Genomic DNA, 22,988 nt, shown 5'->3' with positions numbered 1-22,988 from the left:
GCCACCTCTGATGGAATTCATGAAGAAACTCTTTGAACCTCTGAGTGAACCAGTCAATATCCCTATCTCTGTGACCTTGGAATTCCCAAACAGGTGGATTTTGAATGGAAGCCAATCATAGTTATGACCTTTGGTATCTTTATTGTGGGCCAGGACAGTGTTTTTAGAAAATTTCTATTAGATGCCAACCCAATTTCATATGTACACGTCTGGGTGTTAATGTACCTCTTAGAAGTACATGAAGTCTCCTCTTTTATTTTTACAAAACTATATGTGAAAAGAATTCATGAGGTCTGAAAATACTGACTCTCATGCCAACATGTTCTTAGTCAACTGTTGCTGTGTGTTAACACTTAGATATCAGGAACCATCCAGTTTGTCACACTCCCTACTGTTTCTATTATCCCTGTCCCAAAGGCAAGGGTCAATTGGCATTTACTATCACTCTGGTGTTATTGTTTCTTTATACCTGACTTATAAAAATAAATAAATAATTTTTTGTGCCCGAATAACATGAAAAGTGGGGTGACAACATGTAGCAATGTCCACACCTTCTTTATGACATGAGTCTCCTTCAATATACTTATTATAAAAACCAAGCATGTCTGTTTTTAACGAATACAACTTGAAACCCCAATATGAGCCAAACTTACTCTGCTTCACTTTCTGTGAATAGCTCAACCCCATAAAATACTTAGCATGTAGCCCCATATAAACTACTGTTATTGTCAGCAATCTGTAGATGAATAAATGGAGATTCAGAGAGGTTATTGTTTGGGGTAGTAAGGTCACAGAGCTAAAAGAATGCCATCTCCGGATTCCACATAGGTCATTCTGGTACGAGACCCTGCCAATAGAAGGCCAACCAGAGAGAAGTCCTTTTGTGGGACCTGAAAGTGAATATTTTCAGCAGAAACCCCCCAGACCAGGAACACACTCTCTATCAGCCTCTCAGAGCCCATGGATTCCTCTGCCCACACAGTAACTTCAGGTGCCTCAGTGAAAATGGGCTCAAACTGAGATGGCTTCCCCAGCCTCAGTTAATCATTCACCAAGTATTTCTTGAGAGAGACAGGTAGGAAAGTTCACACAATGCATGCTGGTAGTCCCAGGGTTCAACTCTGGGTTCCTCATCCTCCCAGCTCTGTGACTTTGGACAAGCCCTGAATTATCAATATACTCCAATTTTCCAGCTGTAAAGCAGTAAGAATCCTAGTTACCATATCTTGGGGGTGGGTGTGATGGGAATTCAGGGAGAGCTTTAGGTAAAATGGGCAGCACAGGGCTTGGAAGCTATGATAGTTTTTGTTATTGTTTATCACTCTCCCACAGATACTGCTACTGGGGTCCTTATCCCATCAAGGAGGGTCTCTGCAAGGCTGAGCTGTCCTCCTATCCTGGGCCTGGGGGAAAGGGGAGCACTTAGAAGAAGCAAGTGTAATGCTCTGCATGTACCCCACTCGCATAGGATTACATCAACCACTTTCCTTGCAGGAACTGGCTCCCTCCCAAGGGGCGTGGCTGGGAGGCGTGCGATAAAGATTGACAGGTGTGTGTGTTATAAAATCCCTTTCTTCCAGGGCTCCCTAAAAGAAGGGCCTTCCGTGGCTGGCACTGCAGACGAGACAGCTGAGGGCCAGCAAGCTCACTCTCACATCTGGGATTGCATTGGATCTGCATACTGAGAGCAAGGTAAGAGCCTGGCTCTTTTAAGAGTTTCATTCTCCACCTTTTTTTCCTCATACCCCTGAGGACATCAGGAGCCTGGGCTATGGATCCCATCAGGGACACATGGAGGCAGAGTCCCAATGCTCTAATAAACAAGGGGGTATTCACGTGGTATACCTGGGCCCCTGTCCGCCCTTCATTCAGGAGACCACACACCTGTGACTGTCTCCCTCTCTCAGTCTTAAGGAGAGGCCACATGCCCAGGGTGGAAATAAGATCTCAACCATTTTCTGGGCCTGCTCCTTATACAAGAAAAATCTGTGTTTTCTTTTAAAACGGAGCAGGGACAATATGAATCATCTTATCATGAACGACACCAAATGAAACCCTGAGTAATCCATAACTTTTCTTATTTGTTGTCAATATTTTCCAAAGGACAGAGTAAAGTTGAAAGGCAAGAGGTGAGCAAAGTTGGTCGTATAAAAAGACCAAAGAGATCAGGTCTGGCTTCTTTCCCAGCCTTTTCACTTGCCCAATATAGGATATTGAGCAATTTATTTGCCAGGATGAGCCTGAACTGTTACATCTGTTACCTGGGGGTGATTTATTTTTACTTACCAGAGACAGCTGTTGAGTGGATTAAACAAGGTGAGAATCAAATAGTGGTTGAGGGCATAGCACATAGTAGGTGTCAAGTAGAAGCACTATTTCTCTTCTCCCCTCAAGATTTTTTTGTAATGCTAACCTGATAAAATCCATGCAGTTTAGTGTAGCATTCAAGGTCATCCTAGTTATTCAGTTATTTATTTTTAAAAGCATTGGTCAAGAGCTTTCTACATGGTCAGCACTGTGCCACAACAAGGCTCAAGAAATCGATTAGGTATCACCCTTCCCTTCAACTTCCTAGTCTAAATGCTGTGGTAGAAATTCACCCCATCCATCTGGTTTACTTTGTACAGTCAAATTGGATTACCTCTGCTCCTTCATGCCTTTCCTTAGGCTCTTACTGCCCCCTCTCACAAACCCATCTATCTCAGAGTGGCCAAACGCCACACATCTTGAACTTTCGGCCAATCATCACCTTTCATGCCACTTTCCATGTTCTTTCTCGTTGTGTGATCACCTGAGTCCATGTAGAACTGGGTTAGAAATCCAGCACATGGAGCGAGAGGCGACTTTGGCAATTATTTCATCTAACACCTCGATATCCAGGGGAACTGAGATCAGAGAGGAGAGTGACTTGGCCAAGATCAAGTTGGGGGCCGAATTGGGCCAGACTACTTGTTAATGCTATTTAAATTCCTCAAAAAGTTTCTTCTAATCTCTAAGATGCGACCTCCTCATTCACACTGATAAATCCAACATCTAGTCTAGTGCATGGTATATAGTAGATGTTCCATAAATGCTTGTTTAGTGAGTGAATGAAGGAGTGAGTGAGTGAGCAAATGCAGGAGAAAAGGACTAGTGAGCGAGGGATAAGAGTTCATTTGGCTCAGGACGTGGTGAATGAAGGAAGGAAGAGTAGGTTTTTGACATTCAGGACTCTGGTCAAGCAGAAATGTGAACAGATGGGCTGCTGGTCTAGTAATTCCAGGGTCCAGAGGATTCTTGACCTCACTCTTAAGCAAGGAGACACATGTCGGGATGAAGGGAGAGTCATCTGCAGCCCTGCATTGCTGAACTATTGCCAAGCGCTGATTCACCTGTTCTTGTCAAACAGGTTCCCACCACACTGAAGCCATGAGGATCCATAGCCTCACCCTGTTCTTCCTTCTTCTGGCTGCTCAGGTGTCACTGGTGAAGAGCAAAAAGGAAGCAAAGAATAGACATGTCAGCAAAGGCACCACAGAGAAGTTGCATACTCTGGGAGAGCCCCAGATTGAGCCACCCAAGCGCCTGACCAAAGGCAAATTTGTCACCCAAGACCATGCCAAATGCAGATGGGAGGTAACTGAGCAAGAAAAGGGCATAGTGCTGAAGGTCGAGTGCACCCGACAGGACAACAAGTTTTCCTGTGTCTTTACGGGCAATCCAACTTCCTGCCTAGAGTCAAACAAGAAGAATGTCTATTGGAAACAAATTGGCCGGAACCTGCGCTCTCAGAAGGTCCTCTGTGGGGATGCCGAAACCATCCTGAAAACCAGAGTGTGCAGAAAGAAGTTTCCAGAATCCAATCTCAAGCTGGTGAATTCCACCCTGATTTGGAACAAGAAACCCAGCCAGGAGTTAATGGAACCCTCATCCAGGGAGCAGAGCAAAGCCAGTGAAGCCTCCCTCATGGAGCCTAACAAAGCCAAAGGGTTATCCCTTAAGGAGCAGATAAAGGTCAAAGAACACATCCCCTCTGGCCCAGCAGAGACCCAGACCACAGCCACCAAGGATCCCAAGTGTGCAGAGGACCCAGACTTGATAAAGCAGAAGATGGCCCTGGACTACTGTGGGGAATCCTGGAGCTCCATCTGCAAATTCTTCATCACCATGATCCAGGACAATACATGCTAATGAGATCAAAAGAGAACAGAGTCCTTTAGGAGGTGCTATGTAAACCTCTTTAGCATGTGGTAAAGCTCTCCGAGTAAGATGAACATTTGTGCTGTGAGAGTGCAGTAGAATATTTAAACAGATTTTATAATTTTTGTTTTTGTGTTTTGGAATTTGCTTTATATTCATTTCCTTAAATTTTACTTTCAGGGGTTGTTTCCCTCAGCATATGTTTCCATGGCCCACAAAGCTATGTGTAGACGAGCAGCAAGGACCATTTTCTGAGTTGAATGAGCCAGAGTGATGATTTCAGTGCAATGCACTTTCTGGTGAATTAGCAAAGTTAATAAAGCTCTGGATGTTTTTCAGAAATATGTTCAGACAATTTTTTTGTTTCTTTATGTCAACTTTCAATGAACTCATAAACAGTCCCCGTATATCCGTGGAAAGAAAATATCTAAGTAATGATGTTTTGTTTCCCACCCATCCTAAGTCATCCCCAAAGATGAGCCATTCAAGAATCCTTATCTTTGTCTTTTCATCCATTGGTCCGTGGGGTTTGTGGCTAACTGCACTGTAATAATTAGGATCCCTGATTTCAAGTGGGACAAATAAGGCATGGAATAATTAAAAACACAAATCAGGGTCTCACAGATGGTAAGAAGGGAGGCAAGATTTGAACCCAGAACTTCTGTACAGCCAAGTACACAGCTAGAGGAATGCCCTCCACTTAGGTCAGGGCTGGACATTACTTCTTGCTATATTTGGGACCCCAGATTTTGAGAAGCTCATTTCTGGCCTGGGGAAAAGGGGCTTGGTTAAGTACAGTGTCCTGTGATGAAAATTCCAAAGGAAAGAGGAAAAGGCAATGTGGAAAACCAGAGAGAGGAGGTGAAAGTTACTGGAAAAACTCTGGTTGAACTTCACGGAGGAGGTATTATGGAGCTGGAATTTGGAAAGAGTATCCTTGGGTAGGAAATAGGGCAGAATGGAAGCACTTTGGACAGATGACAGCATGTGTGAAAGCAAAGAAACGTAAAAATCCTAGAAGCTGGGACAAGACTTGTGGCTGGAATATGGTGGGATGTAGGGATGACACTACTGTTAGTCATTCACATGTTAGTAAGAAGGATCTGAAACTGTTTTTATTCAGGAGCTGGGGAGAAAGGAGGATTGTAGCTCCAATGTCTTGTCACAATTTCACTAAGAGCAAAAGGAGCAAAAATGGTTAAAAAAAAACCCTGCACTTTAGAATCTCTGAAAGTTATAAGGAGGAATGGCATGTGGGATGGAAGAGTAGACATTTACACTCACCAAATTACCAGGACCTACACTGAGCATTGTCAGTGGCCAATCTAGTGTGACAGCTTCAGAGATACGTTTGAATGTCATTATTCACATTATCACCACTAACATCTCTCTCCCACTTGCTATGTTCCAGACACTGGGCTCTTTCCATGGTGTCTGCATACATTCACTCATTCACTCCTTCATTCAACATGTAACTTATTAAGCACTGACTCTGCCAGAGTCTGTTCTAGGCACTGGAGATACATCAGTCCACAGCGTGATATTCTGCATCGTCCCCCATGCAGCTACCAGTAGAGAAAGTGATGACAAAATCAAAAACATACAAGAGACAGGGAAAGTAAAGGAGAACAGGGTAACAGTGATGAAGGGTACCCAGTCTTAGGCAAGACGGTAAGGGAAGACTTCTCTGTGGAGGTAACTTTTGAGACTAGACGTGTATGAAGTGAAGAAGCAAGGCTGGTAACTCTCTGGGGTAAAGAGGTTCCAAGCGGAGGGAACAGTCAGTGCAAATGCCCTGAAATTAATTAGTTTATTTATTGCCTACTGTGAGCTCCTACTATATGCCAGACACTGTGCTAGGGCTAGAAAATGGCAGCAAACAAAAAGGAAAAAAATCTTTCTTTTTCATGGTTCTTATATTCCAATGACTAGCTCGTGCTTGGCACGTTCAGAAACATCAAAGGTTGCAGAACCATTGCAGGACAGAACCCAGGACCTGATTTATGAACCTTACCCCCATTTGCAAGAGAACTGAACCACCATCCCAGTCTGTCCCAAGCTTCTCTTAGCCACTCCATAGGAGGGACACAGGTTGTGAACTTTCTGGATCTTCTCCCCTACTCATACACTTTGGTTCTACATAGTCCTGTTGAACACTTCCAGGGGTCATTAAAAAATAACACTATGTTATGAGTGACATAAACATTGAAGAACTGACCAAACTAGATTCAAAGACTTTTAAGGTCATTTACAGCCCAGGAGGTGGTGGTTTTTCTTGTTCACTAATGGACTTTGGCCACTGGAAAAACTGGGAGGTGGTTTGTTTCCAACATGGTGGAGTCATCTAGACTTGGGCTGGAGGTTTGCCTCTAATGCTTCCTGCACAGCATCACTGTGCCAAGTATTTAACTCTTCTGAACTCCAATGAACTCATCTCAACAATGGAGACAATGAAACCCACCTTTAAGGGCTGCTGTAAGACTCACATTGGTCAATAAATCTCAAGCACCTAGTGACCCACTGCTTGCTCAGGAGCTGTTCAACACAAGTGATTGTCTAAAGTTCACAGCACTAGTTGTGGAGGGAGTTGAAAAGGTTCTTGTCCTTTAAAAGTTAGAGTTTATTTTTTTTTAGTACAAAAAGGGAATAGGAACCAGTATATTGATAACCTAATATGTGCCAGTGGCTTTGCCTCTTCTTTTATGTAATACCCCCAACACCCCCGTCTAGTAAGTGTGATCCATCCTTATTTCCTAGATTAGGAACTTGAAGCCCAGAAAAGCTGAGCAACTTTCCAGGGTCACAAAGCATGAAATGGCAGAGGCTGTAAGTGAGAAAGCCAGGTCCAGAGGTCCCCCCGCCCTTTCTGTGTCTGAAGCTCGTGATTTTCTTCGCTTGATGGGAGAAGAATGAAATTTGTGGTTTTAGACTTGGACCAAGATGTGAAGTGAACAGGATGCCTGTCACTTCCATGCACATATCCCCTTCCATGCTCTACAAAAAGTAAGTTCCAGAAGCTAAAGCTTTTGTTCATGCTCAGCCTTCCTTCATAGTCATATCCCAAGGCTTTAAAACATCCCAATGTTTTAAAAACACAGTAAAAAAAAAAAAAAACAAATTTAAAACACAACAAAGATTTTTCATTAGCTTCCATCCAACTTGCCACTCAATATTTTCTCTCTGGAGACTTTCTGAATGTGAAGCAGAGAGGCCAGCTTGTGTGTGTGTGTGTGTGTGTGTGTGTGTGTGTGTGCACACTTAAGATACGATTCCCTCTTAATAGCAAGAGACAGGACACTTTCAGATAGGTAAGAGGTGTTTCAGGATGGCATGTCTGCATTCCCTAAGCAGCTCAGCAATGGGATTGTCTTGTATTCCTTATAAAACTACCTCTCAGCAGAAAGAGAGCCTCTTCCCTGCCTCCAGCACTGGCTCTGTGTAGTAATTCACAACCATACCAGTACTGACTTGAATCTCTGGAGTCCGGCCCATCTCACCTGGCCTCCTACCCATTCACCTCTTTCCCCAGGCTCCCTCTGGAATTGTTCTTGGCAGAACAAGGAAAGGAGGCAAAAGTGTTTGGAGCCGACAAACGCGAGGATAGCCGTCATCTGTGGTGTTGGTTCTCATAATGCCACATACACAGTACTCCCCGTGAAATGTCTCTCATGAAGTGAGACTTCATGAACAATGTGCAAGAAAACACCCATCAGGAACCCTGCTAAATGAGGGATCGGGATGAAAAATGGAAGAGATTCCAGAAAAAGGGTGTTTCAGAATCTCATGAACTTGATGTGGGTTATCCAAGGGGAATTTTCATCAAGGCAGTTGGATATGTGGGAAATCACACAGCGAAAGTGGTCTCATCTATCACTACAGCCCAGCACTTAGGTCACCGGCCAGCATATAATCGATCCTCAGTAAATACTGGTTGAGTGAATAAGACAGGAGAGAAATCAGGGCAAGGGCAAAGATTATGGGCTTCAGAGTAAATGAAACTGGGTTTGAGTTTCTAGTTGTGTGACCTGAGACAGGTTATTTTTTCTTAGTCTCAGATTCCCTGTTTATAAAAGGGGTCTGAGTATCCATCCAATAGGAATTAGACATGATTTAACTAAAGTCTAAAGTGAGATCCTTACAACATTAGATTTTCACTAAGATTTGGTTATAAGTGAATGAATGAATGAATGAGCCAATTAGTTGAGAGAGAAGACAAGGAGGAAATGTTCTAGGAAGGCTACATGAGACTCAAGACTCACTATGCCGGCCAAATGGAGCCTGGCTGCTCCTTATCACCTCCCAAAGACCACCCTCTACCTAACGGCCCTGGAGGCATCCCACACACATGGACGGAAGCACTTTCCAAGAAATAGGAGGAAGAAGAAGGCAAAGCTGTTCTTTGGGGCAACCTTTGAGACTTTCACAACCTGCCTTTCAGGGACCCACCACGGTGCTACCCCTTCGTCTCACACACGTCTACAGCTTGAGTGCTGCAAGCCTCAGTGCACCACTGGCTGCCTGTGTCCTGTCCCTGGGGGGCGCTGTTCCACATGCCATGTGCACACCAGTGATTCCCACATTTGCATCTCCAGCCAGACCTCTCTCTTGACCTCCGGACTCATTCAGCTTCACTGGTTGAATACCCAAAAGGTGCCTTCAACATCATATACCCAAACACTCTGCCGATCTTCCCCCCACCTCCCCCACTAATTCTTACCCTTCCATGTCCTTCCCAACTTAGTTTATGGTAACTCCATCCCTCCCATGAGTCAAGTCAGAACTGTTGCTGGTCATACTTGACTCTTCTCACTGAGCTCATCTAATTCATCTGCCATCTCCACCTGCAGAGGATAGTCTGAAACAGAGCATTTTGCCACCTAATCGCTGCCGGTCTGGACCAAGCCCCAACCTGTCCTCTGGATAATTGCAGTAGGGTTCTAACCCATCTCCCTGCCGCTGGCCTTGCCTCCTTGGGTCTGTTCTAGCACAGCAGCAGTGATATCCCGTCCAAAGTACTTGTAGGAGCACCCCCTTCTCGGCTAAAACTACCCAGCTCATCATCTCACTCAGAGTAAATGCCAAAAATTTTCACAAAGCCTTACAGAAGGCTATAAGCCAGACCCTCACTACTTTCGGACCTAGTATCCTGATATAATCCCTGGGGTGCTCTGCTCCAGCCATCCTGGCCTTGCTGTTCTTGGAGTTCACTCTGTACTCTCTTGCCTTAGGCCCTTTGCACTTGCTATTCTCTCTACCTAGAGAACTCCCTTCCTTCAGATGTCAACTCAAATGTCACCCTGGTCCTCAATTTTGCTTTATTTTCCCCATACCACTTCTCTCCACCTGACAGGTAACTATATTTACCTGTTTCACTTGCTTATCGGTTTCTTGCTGCCTCCCCTCAGAATATAAGCTCCCTGAGAGCAGACTTTGTTTTGGTCACTGCTGTTCCTCCAGCATTTTGCAAAAAGTGTAGCTCTAGATACCTGTTTAACTCTAGGGCAAAACCTTGGTTTGCGAGCATAATTCATTCCAGAAACGTGCTTGTAATCCAAAGCACTTGTAGAGCGAAGAGAATTTCCCCATAAGAGATCATGGAAACTCAGATGATTAATTCCACAACCCAAAAATATTCATATAAAAATGATTACAATACTGTAATATAATACAAAAGAATAAGAAAATACAAAATATAAAGAAAAATAAACACATTAACATGTACTTGCCTTTGAAAACCTTTGTGGCTGGTATGAGGGAGACAAGAGAGAGGAGGTTAGTGCGTAAAACGACTTTCACTTTCACTAACGGAATCACTGCTATCTATTGGCTCAATGGAATCTTTTTCTTTTTGTGCAACTTTAACAAGGAGTCTATCCAATGACAGTTGCTTCTGCCTCCTGTTGCGGATTTCATGGAAATGTGACATCGCATTGTCGTCAAATAGATTCATCGCTCGCACTGCTACAGCCTTATTCACGTGGTGCTTTTCTACAAAATTTTGCACGGTTTCCTACATTTTACACATCTCCCTAATCTCATTTGAAGTGAGGGATTCCTCTGCCTTTTTCTCCTCCTCCTCTGCAGACGAGGTGCCGACATAGACTTCTTATAAAATCTTGCAATTTCGGCCACTCGCCCACCTCGTTCATACCTCTCGATGATTTCCTTCTTAACTTCCACTGTAAATCATCTCCTTCTTCTTACCACCTTTCTTTTCAAACTTTTTCTGCATGGGGGCCGTTGTGTACTCTCTCATAGATGGTGACCTCACTCCAGTATTAACAAACTCTTGTCATATACTGTTATTTAGTGTAACTGGCAATTAGAGGAAACAGCAGAGGAAAGGGTCTATATCCGCAGGCATCACCTGACCTAAAACGAAGCAAAGCATTCCTAAGCTTCCTCTTGTATGGAAAAGCAAAGGACTGTCCAGAGGTGCTTTGAAGGGACAAAAAATACACCACTGCCAGTTGTGGAAACCTTCCAACGTTCTGAAAAATCACTGATTTCTGCCAAACACTGTGGTCTGAGACTGAGTATCCGAGCACAGAAGATAATCACCCACAATCCCACAGAGAGAGAAGAACCATTGGCTCGGTTGTGATCATGTGATACTTGGCATCAGGTACTACTCATATTGTAAGGCATCGCTCGTTTCTCAAGTTAAAATTTATTAGAAATATTTGCTCATCTTGCAGAACACTCGCAGAGCAAGTTACTTGCCATCCAAGGTTTTACCGTATGTTTGAAAAAACAATGTAACCACAAGAGAATCAAGAGACAAGTTGTCTGTCTGTCGGACAGCCCTCGGCCTCAGTTCCCGTTCAGGTGAAAGGTGATTGAGGTTACAGTGCTTCCATTAATAAGTCTAAGTGTCCTTAACTGGAGAATAATACTTAAGAAACTCTTATGAATTAGATGAGTCAATAAAGGGGTGCCTGGGTGGCTCAGTCGGTTAAGCGTCTGACTTGGGCTCAGGTCATGATCTCACAGCCCGCATCGGGATCTGTGCTGACAGCTCAGAGCCTGGAACCTGCTTCGGGTTCTGTGTCTCCCTCTCTCTCTGCCCCTCCCCCACTTGCAATCTGTATCTCTCTCAAAAATTGCTGGAAGCCGAGCTACCCAGCCTGAGGGGCAGGGCCGGGGCTGTGGATGGATTGGTGACTGCAGGGCGGCCCGCCGACAGTGAAGCTTCTGTACTCCTGCCTTTAGGTAATTTGGCCTTAAAACTACCTGGGGTATTGTCTGTCGGGGAATTGCCCTCGGCAGGCCCCCTGGGAAAAGAACCATTAGGAAGAAAATAAGGTTCCGCAAGAAATTGCGTGGCCTTACGTTTAGCCCTTGCCATCCCCTATGGAGACTCCTCTACTTACAGAAAGGATAGCCTCATCCCTTTGCCAGCAAAGAGGGCCTGTAAAGGAGAGACATATGGATTTGAAAGCCCTACTCTGACAACTAAGGAGTGTATCTCTGGGCACAGGTGACTTCAACCCCTAGGCCCACCTGGCCCCCCGGAGGCATTCCAGATGATGACTGAACCTAGTGGGTTAAGCTACAGAATGGTTCATTGGTTCCTAGATGCATTGTCTCTCTCGGAATGTATGAGGCACGGGTTTCTAAGGTTTTTTCCGGCCCCTTTCTGGCACCTCGGACCGAGGCAAACACATGGTTCTTCTGGCCTCATGGGGTTAGGAGGTCATGTCCCTGTAACTGTTCCACTTGAGGTGTTGAGAAATGGAGGGCCTTTCACGAGAACAGCAAAGCGAATGCTTTGTACATTATAGATAAACGCAGATGCATGATGGGATAATGTGAGAAATTCATCTATAATCAAAGGGTATGCGGGAAAGTTAGGGGAAAATCGCCGTGTTATTTCTTAAAGGTTGTTTACACATAGGAACATTCTCAAAATTAGGTAATGTAGGAAAACATAGATGGCGTATGTTCCAAGGAAATCGCTAGCAAATATAATTTCACGTTTGCTACAATAAATCGGCCAGTTCAACACACTGCTGTTGCCTGTGTCCATTTTATTTTAGTTTTAGATTTTTCTTTTAGTTTTTTATTTTCCACTGTTTTATTTTAGTTTTATTTTATTTTCACCAACGCCGTTCTTCCTTCGGGAACCCCTGGACCTGCTGGAGCTGGACTCGGGCAAAAAATAAATAAACATTAAAAAAGAAAAAAGGATAAGTGAAAGAACACATCGGTGTAGCGTGGACCCCAGATAATCTGATTGCTGAGAACAGGAAAGAAGCTTAGCCGGCAGAGGGGCCAGGACAGAGTGGGGGTCTGCAAGGAGAAATCAGAGAGGACCAGAGCAGGCTGCCTTCTCTGGTAGGCAAGAAGCAAAGGGCCCTGTTTTCCGGAAGGGGTGCCAGTTCTGCCCCGTGGCTCAGAGCTCTTGCCGGGCTTACCATCTCCTCCAGGTGAGTTGAGGGGGGGTGGGGTGAGAGGCTCAGAGGAGCTGTGCATTTGCAGGCAGACCGGCTTGGAGGCAAGAGCCTGGGCGCTGGTTCCTGAGATATGGATTTGGATCCTGACTTTGCTGCTTACTAGCTGTGCGACCCTGGCATGTTCCTCAACGTTTCAGAGACCCCGCTTCCTTCATCCAGCAAGTGCAACTGAGTGCCTTCTGTGTGCTGGCCACCAGGGGCAACGGGATAAGTCACCAGAATAGCCAGCGTTTACGGAGCGTGTACCGCAAGCCAGGCTCTGCTCTACCCACGTGTATTATCTCCTTTAATCCTCAGAATCCCTCACAAGGAGGCACTACCCTTCTTCCTCTGAAGGAGCCGAGGAAGTTAGGAAACTCGCTCGAGGTCATAGTAAGTATCAGACGTGGAAGTCAAGTCGAAGCGTTCTGGCTGCAGGGGCCCTTCATTTGGCCACTAGAGCACTTTCGAAAGCTGGAAGCTCCAGTGTAAACATGCCCTGGGGCTGGAAGCATGGTGTAGGGCCAACTGGTGGGGTGGGAAGTGCAATCCGCTTAGGCAGCAAGTGTAGCCAAAGGAGGGGGAGGAGTGGTCGCAAGGTCAGAGAAGCTTTCCCTAAAGACATGATGGTGGAGATCAGACCTTTAGGGAAAGGGGGTTCCCTGCGCAAACCAAATGTGCACAGAGAGTGGCCCCTGCGGAGCTTGGAGACACTCTCTCAACCGTCATCATAAAAGGACCAAAACATTGCTCAGCAGTCCTGGCCACACGGGGGTCTCTGATTCAATCCCTTGTCTCCTGCAGCCTCGCCTGCACAAAGAGGCAGCACGCCTTTAGGTGTGGGGGTCCTAGGTGCCCTGGGGACAGACTCTCCCCTATTAGAGAACAACTGGACAACAGGGAAATTGTGACACATCCTCAGGGTGCACAGTGCATTCCACACTGCGAGGGCCTGGGGTGGAGACAGAAGTGTCCAGGTGAGAATGCAGCAGGTGGTCCGCAGGGGTTTCCACGCGACGTGGAAGAGGTGACTTGGCTGTTACTCTGTCACTCCCAGTGTTGAGAATTATCCTGTTTTATTTCAGCTTTAAATGCAAACCAATGACTTCTTCTGGCACTCCGCCAAAGAAAGTCCATAAGGGCATTTTGTTTTTAAATAATAATTTTTCAATGTTTTATTTATTTTTGAGAGAGAGAGTGAGAGTGGGGAAGGGGCAGAGAGAGGTGCAGAGGATCCAAAGCAGGCTCCGTGCGGGGCTTGAACTCAGGAACTGTGAGATCACCACCTGAGCTGAAGTCCGATGCTCAACTGACTGAGCCACCCAGGCGCCCCAAGGCAATTTTGACTAAAATGAATTTCTACAAAGCAGGTACTGACCCTAGAACGTGACCGCCATGTGCAATATGACTCGGCAATGGCAGTGGTGTGCTGTATGCAGTCAGAACTGCCTTCCAAAGTCAAGTGACAGCCCCCATAATGACCAGCAGGGGAGGGGGTGTGTCTGCTGGACCACAGAGGGTTTCCGGAGCATCTAGGGTGCTCAAGCCTCAACACCTTCTGCACGCCCTTCTGGCAGCACAAATGCTCTGGAATTGTCTTTCCCAGAACTGGGCAGGGGGGTGTCTCTGAGCCAAGTACTGGGAGCCCCAGGGCAGGCTGGGGTTCAGCAAAAGCAGGAGTCCGAGAACCCAGATGGGTTCCAGGAGGAGCCTAAGAACCCAGAAGAAACACACCACTGTGGTCCGGGAAGCTTGAGCCTGGAACCTCGGACTCTGGGAACGAGGCAGGGCCAGACACAGAAGCAGGTGGGAGGACCAGACAGGGTGCTTTCTGATACTAGGAGCTGTGACTCCCAACCCTGCCTGCAGGTCAGGATCACCCGGGGAGCTTGAGAAAACCGCACTGCCCGGGCTGTTCCCAGACCAGTGTCATCGAAGCACAGGGATTTTTCAAGCTGCGCAGATGATTGCGATGCCTGGTTAAGGTTGAGATCTGCTCCGCCCAGCACTGTTCACCGTGCTTTCCCTGCATGATTTCATTTCATCTTAGTGACCGCCCTGTGGTCAAGACCGTCCTACAGATAGGGAGCCGGGGATGCAGGGAAGTTCACCATTTACCAGGGTCAGAGTGGGAATGAGGCAGAGCCTAGAATCTCCCCCAGGCTGCCTGCCTCCAGAGCCCACACGCACAGGCAAAAATACCGGCACGAAAGCAACTGCCACATAACGGAAAGAGCGAGGACCTTGGTTTGAAACCCACTCCAGCCCCCTAGTGCCTGGGCGGGGTGGGGGGAGGTGCTTGGGGAGGTCAGTTCATTCCTCTGCTTCTTTCAGTTTCTTATCTGCTGAATAGGGGGATGTTGTCACTTTTACAGAGCACTGGTGATTTAATGAGATGGTGTTTGTGAAGCTTCTTATAATCTTTCCGGCGCATCATTTATTTCTTGGTTCTTTATCATTATTAGACTACAAAAATGGGTCAGCAGGTGGGATGGCAGATATCAAGAAGAGAGCATCACTCGAAACAGGAGGCATCATGTGCTGAAGGGCAAGCAAAGGCAAAACCGAAGCCAATCCCAGGCGGGGGGACCAGTAGTCTGATAGACAGAGGCATGTAAGAGGGGACAAGGCCAGCATAGCCAGGATCATGTGATGGGGCCATGCCAGGCAGTGTCTGTCCCTGTCATCCACAGCTTCTCACCCCTGAGTCCCCGATCACAGGTGCCAGCCAAGTGTGGAAGCCACTGTGGTCGCCCCCATCTCCCTTAGCACCCACTGTTCTCTTCCCTCCCTCTGTCCCCAAACTGCTCATTTTCTCCTAAGCCCTGCCTGGCAAAGGTTGACAGATAATTGGCATTTGCTAGAAAGAAGCTAAGGTGTGACCCCCTTCCTCTCCTTATCACAATGAGTGCACGCACACCTTCCATCCAGGGCAGTGTCCATTTGAAAGGGGCCATTAAAAAAAAGAAGGGGCTGGGGTGGAGGGGGGCAGAGAAAGAATGTGCTAGTCATTTTTGGTAATTCCAAAGTAGTACATCATAACAAGAACAATAACAAATGAACCAGAAAGTGCACACAAGTAAGGAAGAAAGAACACAGCCCCATCCATCAAGAGACAATACTGATTGGGGTACCTGGGTGGCTCAGTCAGTTAAACATCCACTTCTGGATTCCAGTTCAGGTCATGATCTCACAGTTTATGAGGTCGAGCCCCACATCAAGAGCTGGGCTCTGTGTTGACAGCGTAGAGCCTGTGTGGGATTCTCTGTCTCTGACCTTCCCGGTCACCCCACATTTCTCTCTCTCTCTCTCTCTCTCTCTCTCTCTCTCCTCTGCCTCTCTCTCTCTCAAAATAAATAAATAAACTTTAAAAAGAGAGAGAGAGAGACAACACTGATCATACTTGGGTATGGATCCCTCACATCCTCCCTTAGACACATGTAAAAATATTTTCATTGGATTACAATATCTCATGCTTTTATAACTTGTTTTTTTTTTTTTTTACTTAAATTGTCATGAACCAAAAAAAGGCATGAACATCTCTGATGATAGACTTGTTTCTGCAACATCTTTTTTAAGCTTAAACAGTTTGCGGTATGTGATATATTAAAATTACCGTAGAACCTTTCCACTGTTGAAAAATTAGATTGTTGCCAATTGTTTATTATAAACAATGCTGTTAAAAACTATCCTTAGAGGCGCCTGGGTGGCTCAGTCTGTTGAGCACCAAACTCTTGATTTTGGTTCAGGTGATGATCCCAGGGTCATGGGATTGAGCCCCACAACTGGCTCTGTGCTGAGTCTGGAGCCTGCTTGAGATTCTCTCTCTCTCTCTTTCTCTCTCTGGCTCTCTCTCTCTTCCCCTCTGCCGCCCTCCCCTAGTCTCACTCACTCTGTCTCTAAAACAAACAAACAAAAAGCTATCTTTAAAGATATTTATTTGTCTTTACATTGAGGAACTTGTTTTCTTTAGGATAAATCCCTGGAAAGTAGACTGCAATGCCCAAGATTTGGCTTTTGAAAGACACTTTTTACTATTGAAAAATTCAACATTCACAAGGAAGGAGATGGGCGTAATGAATGTCTAAGTATCCTTCACCCAGTTTAAACAACTATCAACCCAAATCTCATTTGGTCTACACGATGTCCCAATTATTCTCCCCCCTGGATTGTTTAGAAGTCAGTGACAGACATACATCATTTCATTCATAAACATTTCAACACATATCTCTAAAAGATAGGGCAAGAGCACACTCATTTTTAAAGCTCTTGGAACATATTGCCAAACTGCCTACCAAAAAATTTTGCAACTGTTTCCATTCCTACCAACAGTATAAGAACATGGCCATTTCTCCTCACTTCTGCCAACTCTGGGTGTGCCGGTTCAGCGTCCAGTTAAGGGGTGGGGTGGCAGGAAGGAATCAAACACACAAAACTAAAGCAAATAATTCCATAGAGGTGATTTAGAATGGGGAATTAGTTACAAAGATATTGGAAAAGCTAAAAGGACAGACAAGGCATAGTGAGTCCAGGAGCCAGGGCACCCATCTGGAGCTGGGACCCTGGAGGAAGGAATCCTTCGGGGGAACTAGCATCAGTGACTACTGGGAATGACAGCAGAAAGAGAGAGAGAGAGAGAGAGAGAGAGAGAGAGAGAGCGAGCAGTGTCCTGGCTTCTTCCCTCTCTCTGCTCCACTGGCCAATCCTAACAGGAGCCAGTGGGCAAGGGAGTCTAGAAGACGAGTTTGCTTCAGCCCCCCATGCCTTCGCTTCTCTTATGTTGGAGAGAATGTAAATTGTATAAGCCATTTTGAGGGGAATTTGTCAGGATTTCTCAAAATTTTAAATCTTAAGCCCTTTAGTCTAATAATTTCCCTTTCAGAGATTTAAGCTACGTCTACTTACACGTGACAAAGATGCGCATGTGTGGATGCTTGTACAGCATTGTTGATAATAGCAAAACACTGGAAACAATGGACATATCCATAGGCACAGTTTAAAAACATGAATGAGCTACCTGGAATGACTTCTAAGAGATGCCACTAAAGAAATAAAGGTTTAATGAAACAGCATGCTTATCAGGCCTCCATATGTTTGTAAACTAATGTAAAGACATGTGTGTAAAGCATGTCTCAAATTGTATCCAGTGGTTTCTCAAGTCATTAGCAGCAGCTATGGCCTTTGGGGAGAGGAAGCAGGTGGTTGGGATAGGAGAGCGATCTCTTTACACTTTGTACTTTAAAATTCGTTCACTGTGCTTTGGAATAATCTAAGCCACATGACATTGCCAACATTCCGTCATTTTTGACCCACAAAACAGCAATTTCATGTGGTTTATGGTACTATTCCTTTATGAATAAAAGAAGTAACTAATTTTAAATGGTCAGGAAGAGCTATTATATTGGAATGCGACTTTGGAGTTGACATTTTCAGTAAGAAGGTGACCAGTGATATATCACCCCCTCCAGTATCAGGGCGATTCGTTGTCCTTTCAGAGTTAAGATGAAATTCAGGCAACATCCCATGAGCTCGATTCTTTCAGAAGAGTCTCCAAGAATGGCTTCTTGATTCTCAAGACTCTATGGACTGTTAAATGCACTTAAGACGAAGGAGAGTTGAGAGCCAGGCCAGGTCTGCTCTCCCGTCAGCTCCACATGCTGCCGAAGGCACAAAACAAACCCAAACTCGGAAGCCAATCATCCCCCCACCACTGATTGAGGTGGGAGCTATCTGTTCCCAGGGCTTCTGTGCAATTTTTTTTTCACTTGAAGAGATAAGAAAGAAACTTAAGCAATCTCGGCAGCATCTGATGAAAAACAGCCCGAGGCTCTTCACATTCCAGAGCCTGCCAGGGACTTGGATGGCCTCTCACAGATGGCTGAAATTGTTCTGATTCACCAGGAGCATGTCATATGGGTGGGTGTTGTAGCTGGGACACCACAGCCCTGAGGCTATAACTATAACATCAGGAAAAGCAGGAGACAACCGAGAGCCTTAGCACATTAGCTCATAACATCTCCCTCAGGAAGGTGCAGGAACTTGTGCCATTTTACAGGGGAGAAAAATGAGGTTTCAACAAGTCCAATAACCTAGAACCTAAGTCCGTCTTACTCCAAAGCTCCTTCTCCCAACGGTCACCCTGGATGTGACAAATGTCAAAGATGCTAGCTGGTGACAGATGATGCCGGCTGGGAGAGGCAGACGCCGGGCAGGTGTTGTTTGCTTGGCATGGACTGCTCAGAGACCAGGAAGGGTGGTGGGCAGCACATCTGGTCAGGTCACTCCCTTGCTTCAAACTCCTCAGTGGCTCCCCATCGCCTTCAGAATAGAATGCAAATGTAGGGCAGCATACAGGAGGTGCTCGGCCCCACCTGCCCTGCCAGTATCCCCTCTTCCCACGACCTTCAGCTCTTGCTAGATAACCGTCCAACAAAATCCAACCACTTTCCCTTTCCAGAGTGCCCTGTGCCCTCTCAAGCCAACTGCCTCTGTCCACTGCCCATGCTTGTGTCTGCCTGGAGGACCCTCCCCCTCCACTGCGCCTGTGGCCAACTGTAAGAGTCCTTTTCTAATGCTCCTCCCCGCCCTCTGTTCCCTTCCCGTCTCCAGCTGAGCCAGGATTCCTTTTCTTGACTTCTGGTGCCCTTGTGCTTCCCTCAAGTCTGGCATCCCTCCTTTTCCTCTCTCTTTTTTAACTTTTCCCTTCTTCCTCCCATCTTTTATTCCTTCTTTATTTCAACAATTTTGCATTGAGCACCCACCCTATGCCAGTCATTAAATCACATCTGGGCGACGAAAGTTGACGAAGTAAAGATCCTTTTCTTCATAGAACTGATTCTCAAGGGCAAGAGGCAGACATCGGCTAAAAGCTCACAGCGGACATTGCTACGTGCCTGGCATGGCATTATGCATTCAGCATGTGTTACTTCACTTAACCAACACTGCAATCCTACAAGGGAGGGACTTTTGATTTTCAAAGGGAAAAATCGAGGCAGGATGGGGGTTTGAACCCAAGCTATCTGTCATTAAATCCGATGCTCTTAAATATCAAGGTAAAAGACGAGTTTAATAAGAAAGCGACAAATACAATGAAAACCCACAGAACCTTAAACCCAGCTTGGACACGTGGATGCCTTCTCAGATGAGGTGATGCCTCAGGACTTAGACACGGGGTTAGCATGGGCAAGGGCATGGTGGTAAGTGAAAGCGTGGCTCCATGGAGAGCCTCAAGCAGCGGGATGTTGCTGGGGGGCAATGCCTACGGATGGAACGGAGAAGATGAAGCAGTGGCCAGCCTACAGAAAGCCTCATCTGCCACCAATCGAGCAAGTGCTTGACAGATACAGGTGTAAGATGCAGGGCAACAAAAGGGAGTTTAATGAAGGGACTATTGCAAGATGTTGCCAGAGTTGAGGGAAATCACCAAGGAGTAGTGGGATACCTGGGCCAGCAACTCCGAGCCAGGCAGCCAGCACTCACCCAGAAGGAGCAAAAAGAGAGGATTTTACTAGAGCCCAAGGTGGAAATGGTGACTTGGACCCTAGAGACTCCACCCTTCCCCCTCCCCACCATCCCCCCCCCCCCCCCCCACTGGATGTGGAGCCTTTGGTAAGAGAACCTCTGGCCAGTCCAGAGGGAAGCAGGAAAATATCCAGCTTCTTTCTCCTCTTGCCTCCTGACATCTTTCTGGTGCTTCCCCATGGCCAAACCCAAGCAGAGGCCAGAGGGTGAATGAGCCCAGCTGAACCAGTCTATGAGGTCAGTCTCCTAGGTCAGAGAAGGGTAGAGAAAGGTGGCAAGTCGATCTGGAAGGACAAATGGAGACCACCCAGCACTTCCAGGTTAAGGCGTTTTATCCCATTAGTGATGAGTGCCATTGAAGGGTTTTGCATAGGGAGGCAATCTGGTCAGATATGGGTTTTCACAAAGACCTCTATGGCAGTAGTTCAGTGGACAGAGCTGCAAGCAGTGTGGCATGAGCTAGGGAGACCTGCTGGATCAGAGAAAAGAAGGGCCAAGGTGAGAGATGGTGAAGAATAAGAGACAGAGATAGAAGGAGATGGAATGTATCCAGGTGAAAGATGACAAGGAACTGGAAAAGGGCATAAATAGAATGAAAGAAAGAGATTAAGCTTCGATTTTAAAAACAGAAAGATATGGGGTGCCTGGGTGGCACAGTCGGTTGGGCGTCCGACTTCAGCTCAGGTCACGATCTCGCGGTCCATGGGTTCGAGCCCCGCGTCAGGCTCTGGGCTGATGGCTCAGAGCCTGGAGCCTGCTTCCGATTCTGTGTCTCCCTCTCTCTCTGCCCCTCCCCCCTTCATGCTCTGTCTCTCTCTGTCTCAAAAATAAATAAACGTTAAAAAAAAACTTTTTAAACCAGAAAGATAGAAATTGGTGGTTCTTAGTGAAGACAAAAGCCAGGATCCTCTTGGATGACCAAGATTCATTCAGGACAAGTTGAATCTAAGTTGTTTATGAAAAATCAAAATGTAGATATCTAGCAGATATTCTGATTTGCATCCAAATACTGATTAGTCTCTATCTACAGCTTTAGATAGCAAAGCCATCAGTAGGTAAATTCTAGTTTAAAACCATGAGAGTGAATAAGATGTCCCAGGAAAAGGGATGTCCAGAGAAGAGAGCCAAGTTGTCTGGGAGTATTAGCACCGAGAAGCAGGTGGAGGAGAACCACTACAAAGGAGACAGACAAGGAGAAAGACCAGAGAAGACAAGGAGAGCCAGGAGAATGAAGCTGCTGAGAGCAGAGGCTAGAGGACCAACACCATTAAATACTGTAGAAAGAAAAAGATAAGCGCAGCTGCTGGTCAGAACATAGTAGGTCATGAGTGTCTTCAGAAAGAGCAGTAATGGGCCTTGCAGACGCTGCCACCCCAGAACCACCCACGCCGCCCAGGCATGGTCAACCCCACTGTGTTCTTCAACATCGCCGTGGACGTGGAGCCCTTGGGCCGCATCTCCTTCGAGCTGTTTGCAGACAAAATTCTAAAAACAGCAGAAAAATTTTGTGCTCTGAGCACTGGGGAGAAAGGATTTGGTTACAAAGGTCTCTGCTTTCACAGGATCATCCCGGGATCTATGTGCCAGGGTGGGGATTTCACACGCCACAATCACACTGGTGGCAAGTCCATCTACGGGGAGAAATTTGATGATGGAAATTTTGTCCTGAAGCACACAGGTCCTGGCATCCTGTCCATGATGAATGCTGGACCCAACGCCACCGTTCCCGGTTTTTCTTCTGCACCACCAAGACGGAGTGGTTGGATGGCAAGCACGTGGTGTTTGGCAAGGTGAAGGAGGGCACGAACATCACCAAAGCCATGGAACGTTTTGGGTCCAGGAGCCGCAAGACCAGCAAGAAGATCGCCATTGCTGACTGTGGACAAATCTAATAAATTTGACTTGACTTTTATCTTAACCACCAGAACGTTCCTTCTGTAGCTCAGGAGAGCGCCCTTCTGCCCCCATCTGTTCGAAATCTCCTATAATCTTTGTGCTCCCTCTGCAGTTCCATGGTCCCTTGTTTTCCTCACTCCCCTCCAAGTTCAGTTGGATTGCAGAGAGAAGTATATGATCATGAAATAAAAGCTAAACAACGATAACAACAACAAAAGAGCAGTAATGACTGAAGTTGGTGAATGGAGTGCCATGGGTTGAGGAATGAAGTGAAGAGGTGGGCACTGAGAATGTAGATTCTTCTGCTTACAAGTCTGAATGAGGAGGGAGAAAAGTAGAATGATACCTAGAAGGACCACCAGCTCAGTGTGGAGCTTTATGATATGAAATAGGCTTTAAAAAAGAACTGGTAGAGAAGGAGAAGCAGAGAAGAGGGAGAAGCTGGTCACACTTCAAAAGAGAGATCGCTGATGGAGCCCAGACCTGGAGGGACCAGGGCCAACCACCCTTTACACTCCTTGCCTGATTATTTGTCCAGACCCCCAACAGGAAAAGATGCTTCTCTCTGCAACTTGCAGGAGGCTAAGCTTCAAAACGTGAACTCATCCAACAGAATTCAAGGCACCTTGAGCAACATAACGGTCTTCAGTGAGGAAATTTTCCAGATATACTTAAAAGACACATACCCATAAACAAAACCCCCAACCCTATCAGGCTGAATGAAGGCCTCTAGTGAGAGTTGTTGGACTAGAGCCAGACAGGCTGGAAACCAGCAATCTTTATGTTTAGATGAATTGAACATTTGAACAGCACTGGTGTTTATTAGCTCGTTTGATTTGGCTTGTAAGAGTCTACTGTGATGTGTGTTATTTCACTTTTTATCTTGAGGGGGGTGGAGGTGGGAGGAGTCTGTTTCTTTCTCAGGGCACTTCTTTTGGTCTCCAGTTGAATTTCTCT

At 46.1% G+C, this 22,988-nt stretch overlaps 1 protein-coding gene and 1 pseudogene across 1 annotated transcript; both read left to right on the top strand.

Annotated features, from left to right (window-relative positions):
• Positions 1-1,187: 1,187 nt before the first annotated feature.
• On the top strand, positions 1,188-4,523 carry FGFBP1 (fibroblast growth factor binding protein 1). Its single transcript, XM_060655391.3, has 3 exons — positions 1,188-1,203; positions 1,581-1,692; positions 3,389-4,523. Exon 3 carries the CDS (start codon positions 3,409-3,411, stop codon positions 4,168-4,170), a length of 762 nt encoding a protein of 253 aa, XP_060511374.2. The 5' UTR covers positions 1,188-1,203; positions 1,581-1,692; positions 3,389-3,408; the 3' UTR covers positions 4,171-4,523.
• Positions 4,524-21,523: 17,000 nt separating this feature from the next.
• LOC132693354 (peptidyl-prolyl cis-trans isomerase A pseudogene) lies at positions 21,524-22,174 on the top strand (annotated as a pseudogene).
• The last annotated feature ends 814 nt before the right edge of the window (positions 22,175-22,988 follow it).

The sequence above is a fragment of the Panthera onca genome, chromosome B1 (assembly GCF_046562875.1).
Source record: "Panthera onca isolate mPanOnc1 chromosome B1, mPanOnc1 haplotype 2, whole genome shotgun sequence".
Classification (NCBI taxonomy): Eukaryota; Metazoa; Chordata; class Mammalia; order Carnivora; family Felidae; genus Panthera; species Panthera onca.
The sequence above is the reverse complement of the archived record's forward strand: the minus strand, read 5'-3'. Positions and strand labels throughout refer to the sequence as shown.